At 31.5% G+C, this 26,820-nt stretch overlaps 1 protein-coding gene across 3 annotated transcripts in view; it reads left to right on the top strand.

The window, feature by feature from the left end:
- LOC144843247 (peripheral plasma membrane protein CASK-like) overlaps positions 1-26,820 on the top strand; it is a 90,792-nt gene that overhangs the window by 57,297 nt on the left and 6,675 nt on the right. For all 3 annotated transcript variants that reach the window (XR_013612252.1, XM_078700042.1, XM_078700040.1), the window contains exons 13-19: positions 5,337-5,423; positions 6,731-6,814; positions 16,351-16,554; positions 21,740-21,973; positions 25,594-25,793; positions 25,975-26,090; positions 26,536-26,697. Coding sequence is in view for 2 of the 3 variants with exons in the window: in XM_078700042.1 (XP_078556168.1) it covers positions 5,337-5,423; positions 6,731-6,814; positions 16,351-16,554; positions 21,740-21,973; positions 25,594-25,793; positions 25,975-26,090; positions 26,536-26,697 (1,087 nt within the window). In the remaining variant the exon portion in view is untranslated. The remainder of the gene's footprint in view (positions 1-5,336; positions 5,424-6,730; positions 6,815-16,350; positions 16,555-21,739; positions 21,974-25,593; positions 25,794-25,974; positions 26,091-26,535; positions 26,698-26,820) is intronic.

The following is a 26,820-nucleotide window of genomic DNA, read 5'->3' as shown; positions in this document are numbered from 1 at the left end:
TAAACAACTTCAGATATTGTGATACTGTCACAACACTGAGCCAGTATAGCTTGTGATCATTGTGTAGGGTGGTAAGTTTATACACTCTGTGTTGGCTACGTTTTGTCATGGCTATTATTGGGCCTGTAAGGTTATCAGTTCTTGTCGTTTCATATTGTAGGTGCATACTATTTTTGTATGCTTACAAATAGGTACGTACTTCTCACTTCTCGCTCCCTTCCCCATCTCTCCAAGTTGTTTGTCGACATGACTGTAAAACTGGTGTTTCCAAACTAAAAGTATGACCTTTTTTAGCAGTAAAAATATAGTAATAATTGATTATATCTGCCAAAACCGAAAATTTATTTTTACATTCTCATACATTGATAAATGCTGAGCTGGCTGTTTCTATTACGTGGTAAGATACTTCCTACACGGATTATACTTGTAACATTATCTTTTCCGATCTTAGTTTGTTTACTCATTGTTAATTACTTCATGAAAACAATATACAAACATTGAAATATATACTAAACATACTGTATGTGATTGGATTATTTTTAATTAGCAACACTGTAATGTTAGCCTTTAATCTGCCTCTATTTTTTGCCTATTAAGACATTTCTACGAACTGTAAACTTGGTTTTCAACAGTCTAAACATGCTAAGAAATTGAAATCGTTTTAGATGAATTTGGCTATAAACATAACCTGCATTTAGGCCTGCCATGGCATATAAGCCCCTGTGTTTAAGCTTACCATGGCATATAAGCATAAACCTGCGTTTAGGCCTACCATAGCTGCATTTAGGCCTAGCATGATTTATAACCATAACCTTCATTTAGGCCTATAGATGTTATATAGGCATAACCTGCATTTAGGTACTTAGTGTAATAAGCCTACCCAGAAATATAAGGCAAGCTTTTCATCCACCCTTAAGTATGACTGCATCTCCTCCCTCTATACATTTATTTTCATGCAAAATCTATGCGCGTACAGTTGGATCAATTACATGGTTCTCAGTCAATCAAAACATAATATCATGTTCAAGGGCGCATATATACAAGATTCAGCTTAATAAATAAATTCCAGTGGTGATAACAAACTTTGGAATAACTAAGAAGCAAATAATTATGTCCTATATATTGCAGAAGATAATAGATAGAAAATTCTTACTAGATTAGATTAACTACATTGCTCATTAATTTCAATCAATACAGAATTCCTGTTGATCGCATTCCAACTAGAACTATTAACCGATTCTTCATATGAATTATCAATCAATAGTTATTGAAGCATGGCTCGATTAGCCATTCAACTATCATGGCCGGAGCTAGTGGTATGGTTGCGAGAGGGGAAACAAGCAACTCCTAGTCAGGTGGCTGTCAAAGGCTCACATAGCGTTTGATTTAATCTCTATCTCTAAAAATAATATGAAGTTATTCAAGTAAAAAGATGGAATTCGAAAGGTGCTCTTTTCAAACTATGAGATCTTCGCAAAAGTGCTAGTAAATAGGCCTAATCTCATGAAAATTTGACCAATCCAATCTAAGATTAATATAATAGTAGCCACACAGTAGCTTCCTGATCACCTTTCCTCCTCTGTCCATTTAGTTCCCCCTTTTTGGGGGAAAAGAGCCCTCCCTTTAACAATTATGGCTACTGACTTGTCCACAACTTTTGAAAACCTATGCTTACAAATCTGTTTATCATTATGCAAGAAGTTTGCACTAAATCAGATATGGTTGGTTCTTTATTCTTAGTTCATGACTAGTTCACAAGTCCTAAAACAATTCACTTCAATTCTTATTAATACTTCAAAACATATTTTAAAAAAATTAAACAATAGTACCATTTTAGTATGCTCCTTCCTTCTTTGCTCCTCTAGTTCATAGTGTCAACCCTTTTTTGGAGGAAAAAAGAACCCCAATGTAAAAATCCTGGCTACAAACTTCTGCAGCATTTAATTGATTAGCATGCCTAAAGATTTGTCATTTATTTGAGAGGTTTGCGCTCAATCAGACATGTTATTTAAACAGTGCTTCAATACATTGAACATTATTATTACCAACATACGGTCAATGTACGTTTACAAATACTGTTCAGAACTAAACTACTTTCTAGCTTTCAAATTGCCTCCTTCTATTACCATCATCAAACAAACTTTGAAATCCATCTGGTTGACTCCTTACCTTTGTATCGATTTGTCAAAATATAGTGGCCGTTTTCTGTAAGCCGGTTTCCATGTGACGTGGAAAAATGTGCATTATATTTCAGGATTTTCCAAATCGCGCAAATATATAATCGCTAATGGAAAACAGGCAGATATTTAATAGTAAACATTCGCCGAACGATGTGTATAGCACAAATAATATTTTTATGTTATCTATGTGAAAGATCATCTTACGATATGTCATTCCACAATGACAGTAGTGTTACTTTTTTAATTTCAAAAACATATTCATTTTCATATTTCCTTTTTAAAATTATATAAGGGATCATATCAAAATTGTTCTACTTCAGACTTGTCAAATCTACAAAAAGCAAACACCTTTTGACAGGTTTCTGACGATTCAATCTTCTTGATTCCAAACATTCGGTTTAAGATTTAACTCGTTATTTCATCAGATGATGACCATCAACAATATTTTAATAAGCATAATTATTCAATTACCTGTGTAAAGCACCTGTCCTCGGACATTTGACCACCCTCTACTCATCTGCTTACCTCCAGGCTTCATTTTCCTTGTTGCTCAATGGGATACGTCAAATGTTTTGATTTATTTTGGATAGATGGCATATCATATAGCATTAGAGATATTTTTATTATTTATTATAATATTAATAGATAAGCAATAACAGTTAATATTATCTATTAATTATATTTTATTTAAAAAGTATATGTTACAAAATTTCGTACGGACGAACAGAACTTGTGGTATAAACTGTTATAATTTTATGACACTTGATGTATGAAATGTACACAAGCAGGCATTGAAATTGGTGAAATACTGCAAGATTTTAGGTGTGTGGCGTGAGTTTCTCGCCAGATGCGTGAGACTTAGGTTAGTCAGTGAGATGTAAATATTATCATTTATCACTGTTCCTTGTTGGTTGAAATTAGAATCCCTATGTATTCTATCTTTCCAAATTAAATTATCATCTAACAGTTGTTAGTAAATGATGTCGTACGGCTGAGTAGGAGAGTGATAACTTATTTACAGTTGTTGTGTATGCTGTTTATGGTATGTATATATGGTTGGCATTTGATGTAGTGCTTATCGCTAAAAACGTTCTGTAACTGTAGTTAAATAGGGTCACAGAAGTAGAACATTTTGGCTAATTGCAATAGTACAATGTCAAGTTGAAATGTTGAAACAATTGCGCTGGCTATTGTGATGAAGCCTAAACAAATCATATACACAGTTTTATTTTGTGTTGCTAAAGGTTTTTGGCCAATATAAATAATATATTGCATTCATTAACATTCAAAATGCATTTTTTTTTAAACATTGTACACCTCTGACACTGTCAGTTATTGTAGGGAAATATGTTTTTAAATGACCAAACAAAACCAATTACAGTAGTATTATTCAGTGGATATTGTGTTTGTATCCTACAGTGCTTTTACCTTAATTCTGGAAAAATTGGATAAGACTAGAGTGCCATATCTACATATACCTGATGTAATGTAACAAAATTAGATTTGCAATCAAGTTCCAATAATGATTTTTTTTTTTCTTCTTCTTTTTTTACCTTTACCAAGGAGGTCCATGTTCTTCATCAATATAAGTTTTTATCAATAGTAATTATCAATGATTTCTATTAATAAACAATATTAATCAATAAATATATATTTTAGGTATTGCCTTCTGATGTCTCTTTACTTTACCTAATCTTGTTGTCTTTCCTAATTTTATTAAATTATTCATTTTTCTTTTTACCAATCCTCATAAAGAAATCTTAATTCTTTAGTTTAATTATTTCGTCAAAACCAAACTAAAAACATATTTCATAATAATTACAGTACAAACTCAAACCTTCTTAAACATTTTTTTTTTCCAAATTACTGATTTCTCCGAAAAATATCATTATTGCTTATTAAGTCTGACATAAGTTCAAGCAGTTTATAAATGTGTATGCTTGACCCTACTTCTATAGTTTAACTTCATTTCATTTATTAGAATGTGAAGGCTATTTTGTTTCATTGATCGGTGATTGAGTTTAATAAGCGTGAAGAAGTTTTAGTTTTAGTATTGATTTAACGCCTTATAAGTATCTATAAATAGGGTGAATTGTTTGACCTTATGAAGAGAAATTAACAGCCCACACTTATGTAATGAGAGATATTCTTATGTAATGACTAATGGGTTTAATTGTAAAGTCATTTACATCATTAAAGATGTATTGTCCTCCTGAAAAAATAATTCTTAAACAATTTTTTGTTGAATATTCCATATTAATGTAACATAATATTTATCCACTTTGACCAAAAATTGGATTGAAAAAAAATGTATTTACCTGAAAAAAAAAACAAGATTTAAAGCAAAAATGGTCAAATTGGCTGCCAGCCAATGGATTTTTGGGGTTTTTTTTCTATGGAAGTGATCAACTTTTAATTAAAACTACAAAATAATATATTCAAAGTCTGATTTAATTAATTTTCATTTTTCATGTTTTTTGGGGATAATACATCATTAATCTACATACAGTAGAAATTTTTTAGTTAATTGTTATTGATTATATCTTTATCAAGGAAAATATAGTAAGTTAATACAGTAAATAATAAAAAGTATGATGTAAAATATAAATAGAGAATGTCCATTTTTGCATACATTTTGTATACAATTCAAAGGCTTCAGTTTGCTTAAAAATTGTGATGAGAATTTCTGCACTTTGCCCTAAAGAACTTTCTTTTTGTCTTCTTTGTCTTTGAAATCAAATGCAATTATTTTTAATTGATGCAAAAGGATGTACTGTTTAAAATTTCTAAAAAGACATATTGTATGTCTGGTATTATTTTTATATTGCTGTAATTTAGTATACCATTATGTCTTCGGTTTTTACCTTTGCTATAACCCAAATTCTTTACAACCCAAATTCGATAACCCATTTTTATATGCTATAAACCCACTTACTAATTATCTGTCACATTCTGTCTGCTACAGGGTTTATTCAGACTCGGTTTTTCGAGGGAAATGCTCTCTTCCTTCAATGAATCAAACTTCCACATTATATGAGTCAAGAGTACTGTTAGTCGTCGTTTTACCATTTACCCAAACACACGTGTTATAAAATGGCTACTCTTGGTGATGTGAAAAAGGAAGCTATAAACAATTTTTCTCATTGTATCTTACAGTTATATGATAAAATAAATACAAAGTCAACAGATCAACCACCGAGTCGAAAGAATATCCCGTCCGATGTGACTTTGAGAACACGAGAGGTAAGTGAGAATGAGTCGTTATTTTCATGAATGTGTATATTGGGATTAACAGGGTGTACTTTAAAGATGTTTATAAGACAGCAACAGCTTTTATCTATCATGAGTATTGTCTATTCATGAACTTGCTGATTCCATTGGAAAGTATTTTGAAAAATGTTTGTCTCCAAAAAAGTCTATGTTTTTCCCCTTTTTTGCGTAAGGCTCTGTTTACACTATCAAACTAGTTTGAAAAAAAATTTTGATGTGCCCAAATATGGTAGCGATATGCTTAAATATGGTAGTGATATGACATCATCATGTCCATATATGGGCACATCACATTTTTTTGTCACATAAAGTTTGATAGTGTAGACAGAGCTTTGGAGAATGTTGTCTTGAGTTTAAATTACATACATTTTTATCTATCACAATTATTGTCTATTTCTTTACCAAAAATCATGCTGATGTACGTTAGAATTAAACTATTCAATACAATTTTATTTTCTATATTGTTTTTACATGGAGGAATGTCTCCCTCTCAGATTTTAAACCTTAAATTATTCACAAACAAATATATAATCAACATTTAACAGTTGTTTTGAGTAAAAGGCTTAAGCTAACAATAACATAATATATGAATTGAAAATAAAGAGGCATCCCCCCCCCCCCCCCAACCACTTTCCCATCAAACAAACACGGATTAATATATGTTTTAATGTTATGATAGACAAAACCTATTTATGGAGATATATATTCCTTTCATTAGGTCCTGACTACTTTATTTGATAAACAGTAAAGTAATTAAATCCACCTTACTAGAATTAGCACAATTTTTTAAACCAAGACCTAATTAATTTGTATCCAGTCCAAAATTGATTGAAACCTTTTCTTTTAAGATTTCAGTCTGCAAATACTTTTTTAAATGACTTGGCATTCATAAATAAAAGTTCAGCAGAAACATCCTTTCCTAAATTCTAGAAAATATTATAGAGGGCGCTATCACATTTCTCTGCATTGTCAGAGAATAGAAATTTAAAAAATTTATTTCACGATACTAGTTGTTTTTAATCATTTATGTGTGTGTTTGTGATGTTCTTATACTTTGCTTAGATAATTGGAATGCAACAATTATCTTTGTATGTGACACAGAATATAATTCTTCCTCATAAAATAAAACAAGAGTTATAGCTGCTTAAAGTCAATGTTAGTCATTTAAGAAGATTTATTTCCCTTGTTACAAAGTTTTAATGCAGCAAATTGCTGATATACCCACATTTAAGAAGGCTTTTTAGGTTAGTAAGTTAATCTTGTTTTTTATTTGCTCTTAGCTGGCCGATTTGCTACAGAGGCTTCCGCAGAGCAACACAGAAGCGCATGAACTTCAACGAATACTCTCTCATCCACATTTTAGGGTAAGTCATTATCTTGTAATCCTTTTTTTCCTTACATTTTTGTTTGTTGTTAATTTGTGGAACAGGTACCTCCATATTTGTACTTGATGGCAAGTAGTCAAATGACTCGCTGTGAAACATATAATCTGACAAAAACCTGAACTGGAGAGCTGGAGCGGAACAGAATGTAAAAGACCCTTTATACCGCATGTGTGACTAAATTCAAAGTTGAAAGAGAAAAATAAATATCACTTTTGTCAACATGTAAACATTTTTTTGCATACCTGTAAGTTGCCTTTAGTTGCATTTTGTTGCTTGCTGAGGTCGACCAATTGAGTTCAGTTGACCTATACCCACTGTTAGGTTACAAGAATAATCAAATTTATGTTTTATATGAAAAAAGTGCTCTGTGAGTACTGACACTGACAGTAGGGCCCACTGACAGTACTGGTTGATTTTTCATTGCTAGATGATTGCTAGACTATTACCGTATATCCTCGGGTATAATCCCACTTCGGGTCTAATCCCACCCCCTATGTTATGTCTGATTTCACAAACAGGCATATCCCCGGTTATAGTCCCAGTATTGACTTTTGGCCTCCCTAGCCAGTTCAGATTATTTTTACAAGAAATGCTTACCATTTTTTAATGAACCAGGCTTTCCCTGGGTATAGTCCCACCCCCAAAGGGAGGAGGGGATTGGAGTGGGATTATATCAAAGGATTTATAAGCCTATGCAACTACTCTTTCAAGTTCTTGGCATACGTTTACTAACCCCATGGATTATTGTTAGTGATTTTAAATGCAGTGTTCTGATCACATTGTCGTACTATATGTCGCCCTCTATTTATCTTATTTTATTTAAAGACAGGCTATACTGTAAATCATACAGTCTTATACTACACTGTAAATCAAACATACTTGAATTACCAATAGTTTTAGTGTTTTACTGATTGTGTCGATAGTTAAATTATGAATGAAAATAATGTGGTTTGTATCCAACAAGATTAACAAAATTAGTTTAATTAAAATCTTGTTTAGTAATTAATAATATGCAAGTTGAAACATAATGAATAATGCCTCATATTCTTTTTTTAGAATCATTAATTTATCAATTGTCTTGTAGTACCATCAGCCATGGATATAGGAATATACATATTAAAAGTTTTGAATATATAATTCCATTTAAAAGATCGATTTCTGAGTTTAAAAAAAATGAATAGCTGCATGAGGGCTAAGAGTAATCTTGAGTTGGGCAAGCCTGGCGGAAAAAACATTAAAAGTGTGAAACAAAAAATTGATATTTAAAAAATAAATGATTTTGTAAATATCAATTAAAAGTAATATCAATATGCTTCATCATCGTTAGACATAGTGCGTTCTACTATTTTGTGCCATTTATTCCTGTCGTGGGCCGGGTGTGTTTGAAATGGGCCAGTGTGATTTAGTGCTGTTTTCAAGTCATTTTTGTTGAGTCTTTTTATTTTCTTGTTTATCTTCTTCTAGTTTTGCAGGTGTATTATCTCTAGTCTTATTAGATTAGATGACCATATCAGTTTATTCTTCTTTTTTTTTTTATCTATGCACTCCATTTTGACCATCCTATAATTATGTCTTCATTTATAAAGTATAATATTAAGTAATATTAAAATCCTTGTATACAAACTTGTACTCAAAGTTTATCTTATGCAAAAGTATAAAATTTAGTAGGTATTAGGTGTTTTAGATTGATTTATAGTATTAAAATTAATTTTTAAATGAAGTTTAAAATTATAAGAGTTCTCCGAAGAAGGTGATAAATGATTAGAATGTTGACTGAACTATGTTATGGTTCACTATGAAAAAGTGCAAGTCATATCATGTACAATAAATTATTCAGTTTTGAAATTAGATGTTATGATTCTCAATATATCAATTCATATGTTGCACTTCAACATACATTTGTATGTAAGTGTTACATACAAATTATATTTACTATACATAGAGTATTGATTTATTAAATTTAATAGTATTAATACATTTATGGATATTATAAACTGTATATCAATTGACGACATGAACCAAATCAAACGTTACTAGATTAGAATCAATACTACCGTTTTCGTATCTTGAATTTATTTATTGTTCATACAATATTGATCGTTTAATGTCAAGTTTGAAATGTTGTAATAAATATAATGATATTTTATCTATAACGTATACAAGTCATCTTGTAAATCACAGTTGAGACTGGCTGGTCTATCACATGTAGCTACTAAATATAAATTATAAACGAGTATATTTGGACTATTCCATTCTAAACATTGTCTTTAATGTATGTAAAGTTTACCTAGTTTTAGATTGAAGATCTGTGTTCATTTAATATTATGTTATTGTAAGTAAATTTAATGTGGTTACAGTTGATTCATCGGCACATTGTTACCTAGGCAACCGATGACATCTTGATGAGTGCTGGCAGATGTAAAGGTCATCGCTAGATCTTGACCTTTTACCTTTTCTCCAAGGTGAGCAGTGCTTTTCATTTACAGTCAATTATGTGAGAGAATTTGTTGAGCGGTGTTTCATAGTTATCGACAAACTTGTAGTCTGCAATTGGCAGTATCCAATCTTCTAGGCCGGATCTTATCTGCTTTTAGGCCAAGAAAGACTAACAACTTACAGGTAATTACATACCTTTTGCCACCTATTGGCCACGAGTCTTGCGAAAAATTCAGTCTGGTAAGGTTTTTACCTTTAGGCAATCCAAGTCTGCTACTTTAGTTTCTGTATGAATTTGTTAGATTTTTGGTTCCAAACGATTTTCTTAAGTTAACATTTTCATTTGTTCTTATTGCTCAGAAAGTGATGTTAAATTGCCTAATTTAAAACCCTTTTTGTTAGAAAATAGCAATGTGATACATTACTACTAGTAGTAGTTTCAGGTTTAGAAATGTGTATAATATTACCCTAGCAAATCAGAAATAAAAACAATTTAATTGAGGAATAATCATCTACAATGATTGCACTAATAAGAAGTTTAATGGGTAATGTAAAATGTTTAAAATTGGTAAATTATGTGAGTAATTAAAAACATAACAACTTACCACCTTAATTGCATTTATTAGCTCATTAAAAAAAATGACATCTGAATTTATTGTAAAAATGATAGCATTAAAAGTAACAAACTGCAGAATATAACCAACAAACTTTATTTCTTTCTTCCTTTATTACCCAAAACCATTTATTTTATTTTATTTTTTTGTAAATTATAGATAAGGGGAGCTAGAAAAATATTATACAAGGTTCATTCATATTTAATAATATTCCCTAGATATTTATACCAGCAAACAATTATGATAAAAGGATTTAACAATTATTTAATTTTTCTTAAATGTGGTACAATATAAAAATTCAAAATTAAATGGCTGAAACATAAAATATTTTATTTTAAATATATATAATATATTTTTTTGGTTCTATAATAAGTTGTAATACTGATATTTAAAAAATGGTATGACCCTTACAATATCGTCCGAGTTAAAAACCACAGTGACTGACATTTTTAGCATTTACACATTTAAATAAAACATTGAAGTGAATTGAGACTGACACTTATTTGAGTGTTTTATATTTTGTGATGATTGAAATGGAATATTATATTTTGTGTGGTGTTTATCCAACTGTGACAATCTGTCATAAAATGGAATAAAACAAAATAATTTAATTAAATTTTTAGTTTATTCCTTATTGCATACATAGAATTTTGTTTTTTTTAAATTAAGAGTACTCTTAAACAATATCAAATAAAATATTATTTATTTATTTCATCAAAAACACACAAACAATCTAAGGCAATTAACAAATAAAAAGGAAACGCATAAAAGATGAGCTTGATTAAAATGTGTTCTCTTCAAAATTACAAAAAAAAAGTGTGAAATTATAAAGATGACTCAATATTTCTTGGCACATTTTCAGTTGCGTGTGGACGTTACCTTCTGCATAATAATTTATGTTTTTCACATTAAAGTTTATTGGTAATTTTAAATTAATGCGATAATTACGATCAAAATGATTTTGAATATCATTTTTTCCCAAACAAGTAAAAAAAAAAAAATCATCCTTTATTCAAATAAAAAAACATAATGTACCCAACATCCCAGGTCACAGCTTTGAGGACCAAGCATATGCAGGGCAAAACAAGACAACATTATACAAAACACTAAAATAAGAAGATAAAAATACGGATAAAATACATCCAAAAGGCATAAAATTCATACATTTTTTAAGTTGTGCTGCATAGAAGTACTATAGGAATGTAGGGTAATTTTATTCTAAATCTTTTCCATTCAGTTTATTTAACCAGGACCAACTTTAACATCCATAGTAATAATTTAAAAGCAAAGGATCTGGCCATTACTCAATAACGAAAAAGTGGCCACTCATTCTAGCTTTTCGACATGTGACTGGAATGTTTTATATCGTATTCAACCCTGAAACGTTTTTTGTTCTTTCGCAATCAATACTTAACGTTCGTTAATTGTGTTTTCTCAGCCCACGTACAAATTTACAATTCTCCAGAAGATACAAAGCGTATTTTCAAATTATCCCTAATCTTATTATGATTTAGATGTATGTTCTAAGAGATGCAAAGATTTATTTCTGCATTAGGACAAAATTAGCAGTGTTGGTGGATGAAATCATGGGGTAATCACATTAATATAGGTATTTTTGGAATATGAATAGTATGGGATTTGTTATGGTTACAAAGATGAATGACGTTAATATGAATGTTGAATAAGAATGCTGGAAAAAAAAATGGAAAAAAAGTACTGAAAATGACAACCTTCATAAGAGACATACTTTACTTTATTTCCTTTGGAAACACATGATGTACTGCAAACCTACCTCTACTCGTGCTTATTTGCCATTTATTATTTATATTATAATTTGTTTGCAAGGTTTACTACTAGCCCATATACAATGTCTAGTAACAACTATGCTGACTAGCCAACCACTTATCCTTTCTGCCCAGTATAGGCTAGTGAAACATAGGGAATGGTTACCCCATTAGATTCAGAAGAAAAACCTCTGAAAATCGAGCACTTTTCGAGACAATTATTCATAAGTCAAAATGGTATAAAAATATTAGTGGACTGTGTTTCTCAGAGTTTTAAGTTGAAAATGAAAAAAGAAAAGTTTAAATTTGTATTCGAATCTAGGTTGACAGAAAAAAAAATTGGTAGTACATTTGTGAATGTAGTCAAAATACTCTCTTAATGGATTCATTCACTCATTCTTCCCAGCTCAGAATTAATTACTAAAAGAACGAGAGATTTACGGTATACAATAGAAACTTATCATCGCAGACACTTAGTGCTAAATTATTTTCTCAGCTGTTAAGATGATACCGAGTAGTTATATTTATTGCGCTCCCGGATAAATGAACTTGGGTCAGGAATTAGTATAAAACGTGCAAGAAGTCCGCACATGATTTAAGGACATTGATCACATGTTCGGCCCGAAGCACTACGGCATCGTCCATCATTGCTTCTGGAGCCTGCAGATAAATGGAATCATCGATGATAATTGAATTACTATGCGATTGACGTTTTTAAGATTCTCTAGATCCTAATGGAGTGAGCGACTATGATAGAGATACTGTATAAACATATGGATTTAACACTGGGTGCATTATTGTGTCGTTGGCAGTTTTGCTTATCGATGTTCTACTTGGGTAAAGTGTGGCTATGACACATGACCCTAATTCTGGTTTCAATCCTTACCATTTTCATCATTAATCGTTCATGAAGCATTTGTTACCATAGTCTCACGATCTCTGCTGTTTTTCCACAATTTCTTTTATTTCAGATAGTGTACCATAAACGTAAAATAACAATAACAATTGCTATTGTCCTAATTTTAAAGAAAAGAGCTATATTGGTGCTTATTAAAATCAAGTTATCTTTATCTTCAATATGGGCCAAAATATTAAATAGCAAGTCACTCTGCATTTTGCCAGAGTTATTTCACGCAATTTCCGAGCGCTTGATTTATTAAATTATTGGCAAGCTGCAGTTCACTTATTTTTTTAGTTAAATTGTTCATAAATGTAGAAAAAGTAGTATTAAAACTGCATGAAATGAATAACAAATATATAAAATATTACTGTAAAACATGGTGTTTTTTTTGTTGGCATTTTAGTGACTAGCATGTTTGACAGTGTTTGATGTTTATGTGAAGTAACATCTTAATGTTCCAAGAACATGAAATTTCCATCTAAAATTCTGAATAATAAAAAGGTAGTTGTAGCATTTTATAATGCACACTGTCAGAAATCTTTAGTACACTAAAGGAGCATAATTGATTCTGGAAAAAGATGTAGTGAATATATACAGAATAAAAATGCTAAGAGGGAAATAGAGAGAGAGAGAGTTAGTTTGTTTTACGCCATGCACACATGGGGCATCAACCTATATAGCGACCAATGGTGTTTACATTTCCACTTTAAGCTGTGTTTTTTTGTGTGTTCCTTTAACAGTATTTTTCCGTGGGATATTAAATTGATCGTTTTTATACTGGGACGGTTTTAAACTACATTGAAACCCACCCTGGAATGGGTAACTTTGAGAAGTGTCTGATAGATTATGACATTTGACATATAATAATACTACTGAAAGAAATAACACGTCAAATATAAAATGTTTGTGGAAGATACCAACCTGCAGTGAATCACCTTTTTTATATCATCAAATTTAGGCCATACATTTTTGAATTCCTAGCTCCGAATCTATGTTGTGTAATTGTTTGCCATATTGAAATGCCTCGACAAACTGTTAATATATTTTCATCATTAAAGGTGTGTGTCTTCTATATATTCTTCTATGTTTTGAACATTGAATTTTAAAAATCAAAATTGCACATGCAGCAGCATAGCAACATAAAATTGGTAGACGGCGGCAAAAATTCACTTAAGACCATTGTGCAATGTTTAGTTCTTTTCATTCTCCAGTGTTGTTAACTCCCGTTTTGATTATCTCCTAGGAGAGGTGCATTTTCGATTATCTACTATAAATATACACACTATATCCAACTATAATCATGGTTGTAAATCATATCTAAATCCCTCTTGTTTTCTTGGCGAAGGTGTAATTTATTTTTTATGACCCATAGCCACTGCAGCAGAACACACTTTTGTATATTCAGTTGTATATGACACAGGCTAATTGTGTTGACTAAGGCCTTAGTGTTAATATGTACTGTATAGTTCATGATGTTAGGAGTTGAAATGTTAGCCAGCTTTATCTAAGGTTGAGTTTACATGGTTTGTTTGATTGGCAATTGAATACGGACTAGATGGACGGTACTTTGATGGAAAGAACCATTTTGAGTGTTTCTGGGTTTATAAATTCTACTTTAGCAGCTGTTCAAAAGGTATTGTAAAAATTATCAGTATTCTGAAGTAATTTCATTTGGTGACAGGTTTCCATGGAGATTATTCTACTGCAGTTACTGCAGTTTATAATTTTGTTTTTAAATTTCATACGCATCCAACAGCGAGTAACTTTCCAATTACAGGATGGATAAACAATTTTTCGTGCTTATAAACTAAGTCTCATTTGAGGTAGTCTTTCCCACCTCACCCATAACATGTTCCAATTCTTATTTGAAAAGAATGAAGATAAGGAAAATAAAGTGTAGAAGAATAAGAAGAAATTTAGTGGAAGATTTGAATTTCACAATTCCATAAGTGCTTGCTAAAATATCATGTATTTTAGAATTCTAAATGCCTTAAGAAATTTGGATTCATCATAACGATCCTCATATTTTAAAAACATGCAAAATAATGTTCTAAAGTGAACGGAACCGGTAAACCGTTTACATGTTCTCTTAAAAAGACTCCAGGGTATGTATGTAATGTATTTGTTAAACTAAGGAGACCCTTGTGAATCGTCTAAGAGGTCTTTGCAGCAACAGATCATTATGTTTCCCAAACTTGTGCAAAACGAATTTATAAAAATTGAATATTTCAAAATGATAGTAAAGCACATATTAGCAGGCTCTTAATGCGTTGTACAGTTAAGAATTAAATATAGAAAATTGGTACTATAAACTTGCTCCCACTTGGAATGCAATGCAATGTGATATAGACACAACTCAAGCGAGTTGACCAATGACAAATACCAGTTGGAATAAACCATCGCTTGTGATTGGTCAAGCCTTTCTTACATCAAGTGTGTTACATCATAGTGGGTACTAAACTATATTAAGAAATAGACTAGTAACTTCAAACCTTACTGTAATATTATAGCTACCTGTAAATCACTCATTGTCGTAGTTACGGTATATATTAATTTTTATGTTGTCTTCTGATATACTTAAAGTTTATTGGTTTTGAACAAAAGAAATGTTTTGAACTCTATCTATTCAATAGCTGTGTATCAAGTCCATTGGTTAGTATTGCTATGAGTTTTACTATTCATTAATGTGTTAGAGTAAGCCTTTGGAGCGCAAAGTTTTTGAGAACTGTGCATTATAGTAATACATACCTATTACTGGGTGTTGTTGATGCTTTGTAAACTAAAAGCTTTTCTCCTATGAGAGTCAATCTTGCAGTTCAAATATGTGTCTAATCTAACATCACATCTCCGAAATCTGCATCAGAATTTATTGACAGGGAGATAACAAAAAGAAATAAGTTAACTGATCACACAAGCACTTACTGTATCTTATATATTTTTCAGATCAGCTTAACTCTGTTCTATGCACGAGTAACTCTAATGCGCGTGTGAACACAGTACAACAGTGTGCATCACGATACCATTCTGTTGTAAATTAGTTAAAGCTTTTGGATTCTTTTTTGAAGATTAGAAATGAATTCTTCCATTTGCCTTCTAAATGTATGTTTCTAAACTCATAAAACAGAAAAAAGTTATGATTTACTATTCACATGGCAACAGGAGTTTGGTCAGCAATAATAATTCTCAATGATAACTTTGGTGATAAAGATGATGGATGGCTGGCTGGAGAATGATATTTGTCCAACAAGTTTTCCCAACCGTATGCAATGTATGTGCTGAATATAATGTATTGTAACATAATGTGAATTTTTTTTTCCAGATTTCCATGCTTGTAATTCTATACAAAATATTCAAAAATTCTATTTCAACAGTGTAGATTGTTATACAGAACTCCTGTTAATGGGACACTGTTGGGGTGTATATACCGCATGTCTTCTGTATAGCCTGTTCCGTAATAAGGGTGTCCCAAAGACAAAAAAGAACTTCTACACCGTCCCAACAATAATTTTGAATTTAATAATATTGTGAACTAAAGTTTTTCCAAACCAAGATTTGAACTTTTCGGATTCGGATTTCATTTGTTATGCAAAGTGCTGGTTTTCTTTATGTTTTAGCTATAAAAATATATCAGCTGGCTACACCAATCATTGACTTGAATTTCCTAGCATTAGTTGGTGCTATATGGACATGTACACTTCATGTCATAAGTAAAGATTGCTTATTTTAATCCTTTCTTATTGTATTTTCATAAAATAATTGCAAACTCATTTCTTTTTTTAGGCGTTATTGCAAACACATGATGTTGTAGCGCATGAGGTGTATAGTAACGACGCAATTCGAGTAACACCGCCACCAACATCGCCTTTCTTAGTCAACGGACAGGATCCAAATTCTCCACAGCCTCCCAACGGTGAAATTCAGAATATGGACAATGTGACGAGGGTACGACTGGTCCAGTTTCAGAGGAATACAGAGGAACCTATGGTATGTATGACACTATGATTTAATATGTATCCTTCTCCCACACCTCATTTTATCAAAGGTTTGTGAACTCGATATAGCATATATAGCATTTTGCACAGAATTTCTACTATTTAAGGATCAAACAGTAGCTTAATGAATATACATCTAGATCATTGACACCAATTATAACTTTTACGATTTTAGGGTTACTCTGTTGAGCTGAGATAAAAATTTAGTGAAAATTCTAATTTCAAGTTTCTTCAATTAGTATTCAGGAGACAATTTGTTGGTTCCCTGACGGTGTCCCTTAATAGAGGTTCTACTCTATTTTTTTTTCTATTTAAAAACATGTTTGATACAATACTAGTGAATTAAAAATGAATTTCAAAAATCTAAAAATCAGCATTTTTATCAGATATATACAATAATTTATAAATCTTTGCAAATTTCACTCCATGACAAGATAAACATGAATTTAGAACGAAACAGAAATGTATTTATCAATTGACAATCAACCTTACTTGGCACTCGGCGACGGCTGCGTCTATTATTCAAACTGACGGAATTATACCGGTCAAAGATTTATACACGTCTTACAAGATTTGTTGAAATCAGCTGTCAGAGGTTGATGGCTGCACAGATGAGCTTCGGCATATGTCTTTAAACAAATGTATAGATGTTTATATTTTTAATGGAAACATTAATAATATATAGTGATATATTCACAGACTGAGAGAGAGAAACAGAGAGCACAAAAACTAACATATTATTTGAGTATTCATTTGAATTAAAAATAGACATATCCACAGTAACGTTTATTTTATTATAACTTTTTTCTCCTATATAAAATTGTTTGCATTTCTGTTTTATAGTGTATTAAAATTAATAATCAACACAGATACCATTGAATATTACATTCCATTCATTCATAATTCTAATAAAATCATATCAAAAATTGAAATTTATACAGTATATTCACAAATTCCAATCTTATCATCTTCAAGAAAAAGTTTCAAAATGTTGCATTTTTACTTGTGGATTGGCTATTTGTAATACATGCACATAGATTCATCATATGTTTAAGGCTAGTTTATTAAATGTTATTAATCCCACACGTGCTATTAAATAATGTTGCTATACACATTAGTAATACATACACACACACACATTCGTCTTGTGAAGACAGATATATATGTTTAAAGCCTGCTTATTTTGCTTTGTCATATTGTATATTGTACGGTATATTTATTGGGTGAAGAAAGATGGAGGTACGATCCTAGTTATTTTATAGAATTCATCATATGATATAGTTATACCCAAACCCCTACAGTTTGCTGGAAAAATGAATTACTCAATGCCATATTGGTTGAGTGAATGTGGGCTGTTCTATTCTTCTTCTTTATTGTATCAAACAAAAATTTCAATACAAAAGGTAGCCAAGATATAGCCGAAGCTAATCAATCATTATGTCTGCTGAAAAATTGCGTGGGTATGGTATTGTGGTAGATGTTTTCTGGATGGTACTATTGCATTACCCAGAAGGTGAGGAAATTCAAAATTAGGCAATGTTTTCTTCAACAACCTGAGAGATAAAGTGAATGAAGTGTCCCAAGTTATTTTGTTAATTTGCACCTATTATATGGACATAGGACCCTACAGTTTAACGTCCCATTTGAAGCGAAGACGAGCATGTGTGTATAAAGTCTCAAATACCCGACGAGTATAAATCATTACCGTTGCGACGTCTATTTAGTAATAGATACACATACGTTCATCATGTTAAGACTGATTAAGGTTTAAGCCTATTTGTTAGTACGGTACAGATTGTTTGCCAGGTTTAGAATACAAGACTATAGGCAGACTAGCTAAATGTAATCAACAGCTTCCATAGAAGTAGGTCGCAAAAATACATTTTTTTTGTGTATTGAACCGGTTGGATTCATTTGTACAATTTGTTGAATGTGTAATAAATATAAATAGTAAAGATGCCACAAATAAAAATAACTAACTTTCATTTTTCAAAACATACAAACAAGTATAGACGACTTTTGAACATATGCACAGAAAGGCCTCGAACCAATGCCTCTCAAATGCTAGTCCAATTTTCTTACCATTATACCGCTTTAATGGAAATATTTAATATGCAACATCATTAAACCTTTTTTTTAATTTAATAAATATAAACATTGTTGATTTACATATTGATTGTTGGTTATTAATAATTATCAAAGGATTTTATTTTTATCCAAAAACCATTAGAGTTTATCAATAGAATATTATATTTATACTGGCTGAGTAAATGCAATAAATAAATAATTATTTTTCGTCAGGGTTACTTCACAATACAATATTAATAAGGAACATGTGTACTTTTTTTCATAGGCTAATTACACCCTTGGACCAATTTAGCATCATCACTTAATTACTTTATTTCATAGTGCAGTCACATACGCTCCCCCTGGTCTAATTTAGTATCAACATTACATGCCTGGTGTAGGTTTCTATCATCTGTTTGACCCCTGACCTGACCCGATTTTATCAAGCTTTAAGAAAGCAAGATTATTGGGGGTTTGTTTACTCAAGCGTAACATAACCCGAAGTATAAAATTCATAGTTGATACATGTTATATTCACGTGGTATATTTTTGACAGCGATATTGACATTTGGATAAAATGATATCAATTCATAATTCTGTTAATGATACTGAATATAAATTAAAACATAATCATTACATAATATACTTTAATTGGGTGACGATGTATTATTTTACATTTTAAGTTAATAGTGATGTAATTACAGGTAACTCAAGCTATTTCTTGTCTATAACCTCCTTAATACGTCTTACGTCTTAATGATTTTTTCCCTTTTCATCCCATTTGGACTACAGTCTTGTGGTTTCCATAACAAAGTGATTTAAAGCTCTGTCTACACTATCAAACTAGTTTGACATAAAAAAAGTGATGTGCCCAAATATGGTAGTGATATGCTTAAATATGGTAGTAATATGACATCATAATATCCATGTATGGGCTCATCACATTACATAAAGTTTGATAGTGTAAACAGAGCTTTACAGGTAGAGTTGTTAGAATAGCCCAATGCAGTGACTAACAACAGAGCCATGGAACAGCATATTGGGTAAAAACCCCCCCCCCCCCCCTCTCTCTCTTTGTGAAAGGTACACTGTGTTGTTTTAAGTGCACACAAGCTAGATGTGTGTACTAGATCTCCAGTTTTAGGTCTGTTTCACTATTTTTTAATTGTTAACTCAATGTTTCCATAAAATTAAAAATTAACTTACTATTAATTAAACTGAATATTTATGGTTTTTTTAAATGTTCAATATCATATTTCATGATCTTTTAAAATTAACAACTTTTAAAGTTATCATTTATTTATCATAAATATATATTTAAAGTTAAAATTTATGAAGGTTAAAAATGATATGCCATAAATTCATCACCACATTGTTGATAGAGTAGTAAAAGTTAAAATTGTTCAATGATAAAAATGTTTTGAATTTAAAATTTACCAATGTTAAAAATTGTTTGTCATAAAAATATTTTGAAGTCAAAATTTACCAATGTTAAAAATATATGACATCATTCAATACCAATAGCATTGTTGATACAGTAGACTAGGATGGCCTAGAGGCGAGGGCAGATGCGATCCCACTGTGAAGCTTAGTTACGCACTTTAATTCAATTGACTTTACCATGTCTCGTTTGATGATATCTATGGTATGAGAGAAAGCTTTTAGTAACATTCTCATAACATTACATCATCTAGTACGCAGTTGTTGAGCATCCTGATGTTGCTCTTATTTTTGTTGGTCTAAAATTATATCGTCATGCTTGTGGAGTATGCTTTTGTTGAGCATGCTGGTAAAATGACAATATCCTGATGTTGGTCTTATTTTTCTTGGTCTATAGCCTTGTCTATACTATCAAACTTTATGTGTGCCCATATATAGACATGATGATGTCATATAACTACCTTATTTGGGCATATCACTACAATATTTGGGCAAAATTCTCATAACATTACATCATCTAGTACGCAGTTGTTGGGTATGCTGGTAAAATGACAATATCTTGGTACTGATGTTGGCCTTATTTTTCTTGGTCTATAGCCTTGTCTATACTATCAAACTTTATGTGACAACAAAATGTGATGTGCCCATATATAGACATGATGATGTCATATCACTACCATATTTGGGCATATCACTACCATATTTGGGCACATCCGACTAGTTTGATAGTGTAAACAGAGCTTAAAATTATATCTTTTATGCTTTTGGAGTACACAGTTGTTGAACATGACGTGCATAAATATTAGCAAAGCTAAGTCATATAATAACATGAAGATTTTTTTAGAAGGTTTAATTTAGTCTTTAACAGGTTAAAATTGTCCAGCTGATTTTATATGAAATATGATAAATGCTTTTATTACAATTATCTTCAAATCAAGTTAATGTATAAAATTTTATATAATAAGATATTAAAGAGTATAGCTTCAGTTGTAAAATTGCTAGCGTTTATTATAAAATAACTTTTGCAGCAACATTGATAACAACCTTACAGTACTTAAGTAATTTTTCGGCTTATTTCATGATTATCATTCTGCTTTACCGATGACGGAAAAGAAGTAAGGTTATTGATGATGTTGTTGTTGTCATATTTTATGACAAACACTAATAGAATAGTTTTACCTGGAGCAATAATACAAACAAAACCAATAAAAAATGTATTATCTTTGATATAGAAATTTGCATACGATTTTATAATGAAAATTTACAGAGATAATTTATCTTAATTTATTGTTGTTTCTCATTTCATCATTATTGTATTCTTTTATTCTGAAACCTTGTGAATTTCCTGTGAAGGATGGAATAATAATAATAATAATAGATAGATAGATTTATATAGCGTAAATAAACGATGTCTCTATGTGCTCAAAAAAAAAGAGAAAGAGTGGAAAACAAAAGAAAGAGTACAAAAAGACATCAAGCTAGCACCCAAACCAGAGTATGGGGATACACCATCACCACTAACTGGGGATCTGTGTGTATGTACCCCAGTACAGGGATTCGGTGCCTCCTAGCCTGTATCTGTATATAAAGAATAACAAAATCCATGTGTATTATTTTTCATATTCAGCATGTTAGTTAATATGATTTGTTTACATTTGTGTTTAATACAGGGTATCACATTGAAGATGAGTGAGGACAAACGCTGTCTCGTAGCACGTATCATGCACGGTGGAATGATCCACAGACAGGCAACGCTTCACGTCGGTGATGAGATCCGTGAAATCAACGGGGTCAGCGTAGCAAACCAGACTGTCGACCAACTTCAATGTATGCTTAGAGATTTACGCGGTAGTATAACTTTCAAGATCGTCCCTAGCTACAGAAGTGCACCTCAGCCGTGCGAGGTAAAAATTCATTTGTAATGTGATTTTTTCTTAGATATGAATTTTCATCAATGTTTAAATTTGTTTTAAAGGAATCAGAATATGTAATATTATTTCATAAAATCTCAAAAAATTAATTTTTGAACAATTATGTCATCAATTCACCTATTAAAAACTGACATTTATGTAAATTTATTCAGTTGAATATAAATTTTTAAATATAAATCCAAAATTTATGTATTTTGTCAACAAAATGTTGTATTAAAGATTCCAAGTTTCCTAAACAAAAATTTATTTTACTTTTTGAGACTTTTACTTTTGTGTGAGGAGGGCATTAATTTCAATCTGCTATATGAATCCCTTCATGGTATACAGAAATACAATACAAAAAAATGTATTTTCAATTAATATATTCACATATTATCATAAACACATTTTGTAATAAAATGCTTTTTCTTTTAATTTCTGCCACCACCAACCTTTTAGTTGTTCACATTGCCTGAAAAGAAGAATGTTCATTCCACTTTATTTTGATTCAGCTCACGACACATGGCTCAATTTTGTACTAGCCCAGCATAAACCAAATCCGGGCTAGTAACACTAGACTCACTTAATACCTTCCAACATGTATTTTGAAAATAGAATTGCATAATTTTTAATATATTTTTCGGGCTACCAAATTCCATGTGGGCCATTCAGTATACAGTTTCTGTGGGATCATGAACAAATTAAAGACACTAGACCTACGTTTTTATTTACCTAATTAAAAAAAATACGGACCTATTGCAATATTTTTTTTTCGTCTTTAAATGGTTAAAAATGTGAAACATAAATCGATGCTAATAATTTTAGCGGCTCGCTACAAATCTCAACATGCATCACGAGCAGATTGATATTTTCATATTTTGATGTGATGCACCCACTTCGATCGTGTGAAAGGGTAAACAAATAAAAGAACATTAATTTTTCATAGAAAATACCAGGTCTTCCCTAATTTGTATTAACGGATTCTGCCAAAATAGACAAGAAAGACAATTAATTCAACAACGAGACAACGTCAGGCTAGGCCTATAGCCAGTGGAAGATGTTCGTACGTTACCATTCTTTACCAGCTATGCCTACAAAACTAAGCCTAACTAAGCTAGGCCTAGATACGTCTACGAGAGAACTTTCGACGCGAGCTACTTAGGTAGTGCATTGTTTTTAACCTTAGAACGCACATTTAAGACAAGACCTGGTTTAATGTTTTCAAAGTTATATATGCATTATTTTTACAAAACGTCAACAATTGCAGGTCTAGTGTCTTTACATCAAGCCCTATATAACTGTACTCTGGTATAAATGAATGGCATTGGATCAGATTCATAACTGAACCAACAGTACCTTAGTACCATTACCATTGAGGTATTAATACATTGGCTAGAGGGTGAATGATTGTTTCCAGTGTGGTCCGTATACTTGCCCTAAATCTTTTGTATTGTTTTTCTTTGTCTTTATTTCCAGCAAACAATCAAGATTAAGAATAAAAAAAACGAGGTGATACCGACCATAAACATTTTATATATGATTTCGCACATGTGTGCCATATTCACTTGCATTTATAAAGCGTGTTGTACCATATGTACTTAACACATGCCATATATGGCAAAAGCACTATGAATTTCTATAATACATATAATAATCATACATGTGTGTTATATTTATCCATATGTGCATCCATATATCCATGTGCAATATTTTCACATGAGTACAATTTTAACACGCGTGCTATGTGCTACCATATGCGTGCCGTTGACACATGTGTTACGTGCATCCATATTATGTGATTTACACACATGTGCCATGTTGTATGGCTTCATATGGTGCATATAGCACACATGTTGTTTTATTTCCATTATACCAATCCATTTTAGCACATGTGTTTTTATGCATCATATGTACTCCATACAATATTATTGTTAGCACCCCAGGATTGATTGCATTACATTATATATTAAAAAATTCCACATTTTTTTTTCTGTATATTTATAGTATGAATGCCAGTCCTTTAGAACACAGCATTTCTGTGTTTTTTTCTCGTTATTTAAAACATTTTATTGTGTCTGTGTTTTTGCCCATATATTGCTATATCTGTGTTCATTACAATTCTATAAATGTTGCTGTTTATATACATATTTTTTCATTTTTTCAAATTCATATTTGCATCTATATTTAAGCATATTGATTGATTGATTGATTGATTGACATACTGATATTCTTGATTGATTGTTACGACAGATTGAATTCTTTTGATTGATTTATTGTTAGTTTTAATTATTGTTAGACTGAAGTGATAGACTTGAGTGGTCAAATTCATTTTCATTCATTTTTCTTAATTTGAAGGATAAATTTGATAGAAATTATTTAATTATTTATGAAGTCTGTTTTTAATGATTAGAATTTTTCGTATCAATACTGATTTTGTGACAGTTAAAAGTAGAGTATGTAAGCGTCTTCATGATTTTAGTATTTATTATCCTTGAAAAATACAGAAGTGTTAAATTTGTGTTAAGGTTGGCAAGTAAAGTGCAATTTCTGGTGATGATGCATTCTACCATAGTCCTTGGTTCGAATACTTGGATGTATGCTTGATCATTCTTAAATCATATGGTAAATTATTCCATAGTTTTGGGCCTTGATAAATACAATTTTTCTGGGCAAGTGAGGAATGAAATTAAGGATGCATTAAGGTGAATGTTTGGTATTAAGGTTGCTAGATGAATTATAAATAGATTTTATTATAGTATTGAATGTTCAATATAGTCCTTAGTGTCGGATATGGTCTTATCATCTTCCTCTTTATGTTTGTTTATTCATTGTAAACATACCAATAATAGATTTGAACAAGCTAGGTGAATGAACGGTTATGTTTAGATCGTCATTGCTATATGAAAGATTGGCATCTAACTTGGTAATATGTGAGATGGAGTATTTAGTACCACTTTTACATCACTTAGAAAAACTTTAGTTTTACGCCTACCGGTGTGTCAACTCCAGTGTATTGTATGGTGTGCGCCACAGTGTATTGTATGGTGTGTGTCACAGTGTATTGTATGGTGTGCTCCACAGTGTATTGTATGGTGTGTGCCACAGTGTATTGTATGGTGTGTGTGTCACAGTGTATTGTATGGTGTGCTCCCCAGTGTATTGTATGGTATGCGCCCCAGTGTATTGTATGGTGTGTGCCACAGTGTATTGTATGGTGTGCGCCCCAGTGTATTATATGATGTGCGCCCCAGTACTGTATAAATGTGAAAAATGACTGTGGACGCATTATGATAGTTTACTCATAAAATCAAGTCAACTTTGTGAAAATATGAATAAAGAAATGTTAGATGGAAAGTAGAACATATTTGATGAAAAATCTATTGAAAGAAAGGATGATATATAATATATGATATAAAGGAGTGAAAAAGGAGGATAATTTACAGTTAGGTTGTAAGTACATTAAGTGTAAAATTTGATCATGTGACGATGAATGAGATATTATATTGTATTGCAATCTATCAGTGTTTATGGTTTCAATGTTTTAGCACTTTCTATTGGTTGGTCATGTGTGTTTATATGAAATAACAAAGTTTTCTTTTCTTTTTCTCCGTTAGATTTATGTAAAGTCCCAATTTGAATATGACCCATTGACCGATGACCTAATTCCTTGTCAGCAAGCGGGTCTGCCATTTAAATGTGGTGAGATCCTTCAGATTATTAGCAAAGATGATCATAATTGGTGGCAAGCCCGTAAAGAGGGCGCTCCACTCAACGGCACAGCAGGACTTATCCCATCACCTGAACTTCAAGAATGGTATGTTTAAATTGAAACACGATTTTGGTATATAATAAAAAGTATTGAAAATATTGTAATATTATGACCAACTCTTGTTTTCGGTAGTTCTCTAAGTTATTAATTTGAAATTCCGAATTCTAAAGCAATACATGATCAATGTAGTTTTAATGTAGTTTAAAATCGTTTGTTTTTGTATTAGGAGAGTAGCATGTTTAGCAATAGAAAGGGCCAAAAAAGAACATCAAGCATCTTGTACATGGTTTGGTAAAAAGAAGAAACAGTACCGTGATAAGTACTTAGCGAAACATAATGCAGGTTAGTTTAAATCAAATTTGATTTTAATTGATTCTACTTAAGTTGTTTTGGAAAGATAATCGGGAGTTGATGCAGGCCTTGTCCTTTGAAAATTATAGGTGTGATACAAATTGCACTCCTTAATACATTCAGGGGTGATGTAGGTGTGCTGTTTGTATTTTGGTGTGTAGAAGTTTACCAAATTTAAGCTTGTTGTAAATCGCACACCTCAATGGCAGTTTATGAGTGTGTTAGGTGAGTGCTCGCACTCGCTCGCCATTCAAGACAAGGCCTGCTGATGCATTATTTCGAGTGTGCCGATGAGTCAGAAGGCGTGTTTCTTTTTGCATTAATATTATTTTTTTTATTCAGTTTCCACCATGATATTTATATAATCTCTTTCCCATTACTGTAATTATCTATGGACATATTTATTAATTCATTAAATTATTTTTCTTTTCTTTAGTCTTTGATCAACTAGACCTAGTGACTTATGAAGAGGTTGTACGCCTACCAGCTTTCATGCGTAAAACACTAGTATTGCTAGGGGCACATGGTGTTGGACGACGCCACATCAAGAACACCCTCATCACAAGCCATCCAGACAAATATGCTTACCCTATCCCTCGTAAGTTTTACTGCCTTCACTCTAGTATTATATTATTGTCAAGAGCATGTAGGGCAATATGTTGCAAGTTGGGACTACTGATCGTAAGATCGTGGGTTTTAATCCAATGCTCGTCGCATTGCT

This window comes from Antedon bifida, chromosome 5 (genome assembly GCF_963402885.1).
Source record: "Antedon bifida chromosome 5, ecAntBifi1.1, whole genome shotgun sequence".
NCBI lineage: Eukaryota > Metazoa > Echinodermata > Crinoidea > Comatulida > Antedonidae > Antedon > Antedon bifida.
Note: the sequence above shows the minus strand (reverse complement) of the source record. Positions and strands in the feature narration are given on the sequence as shown.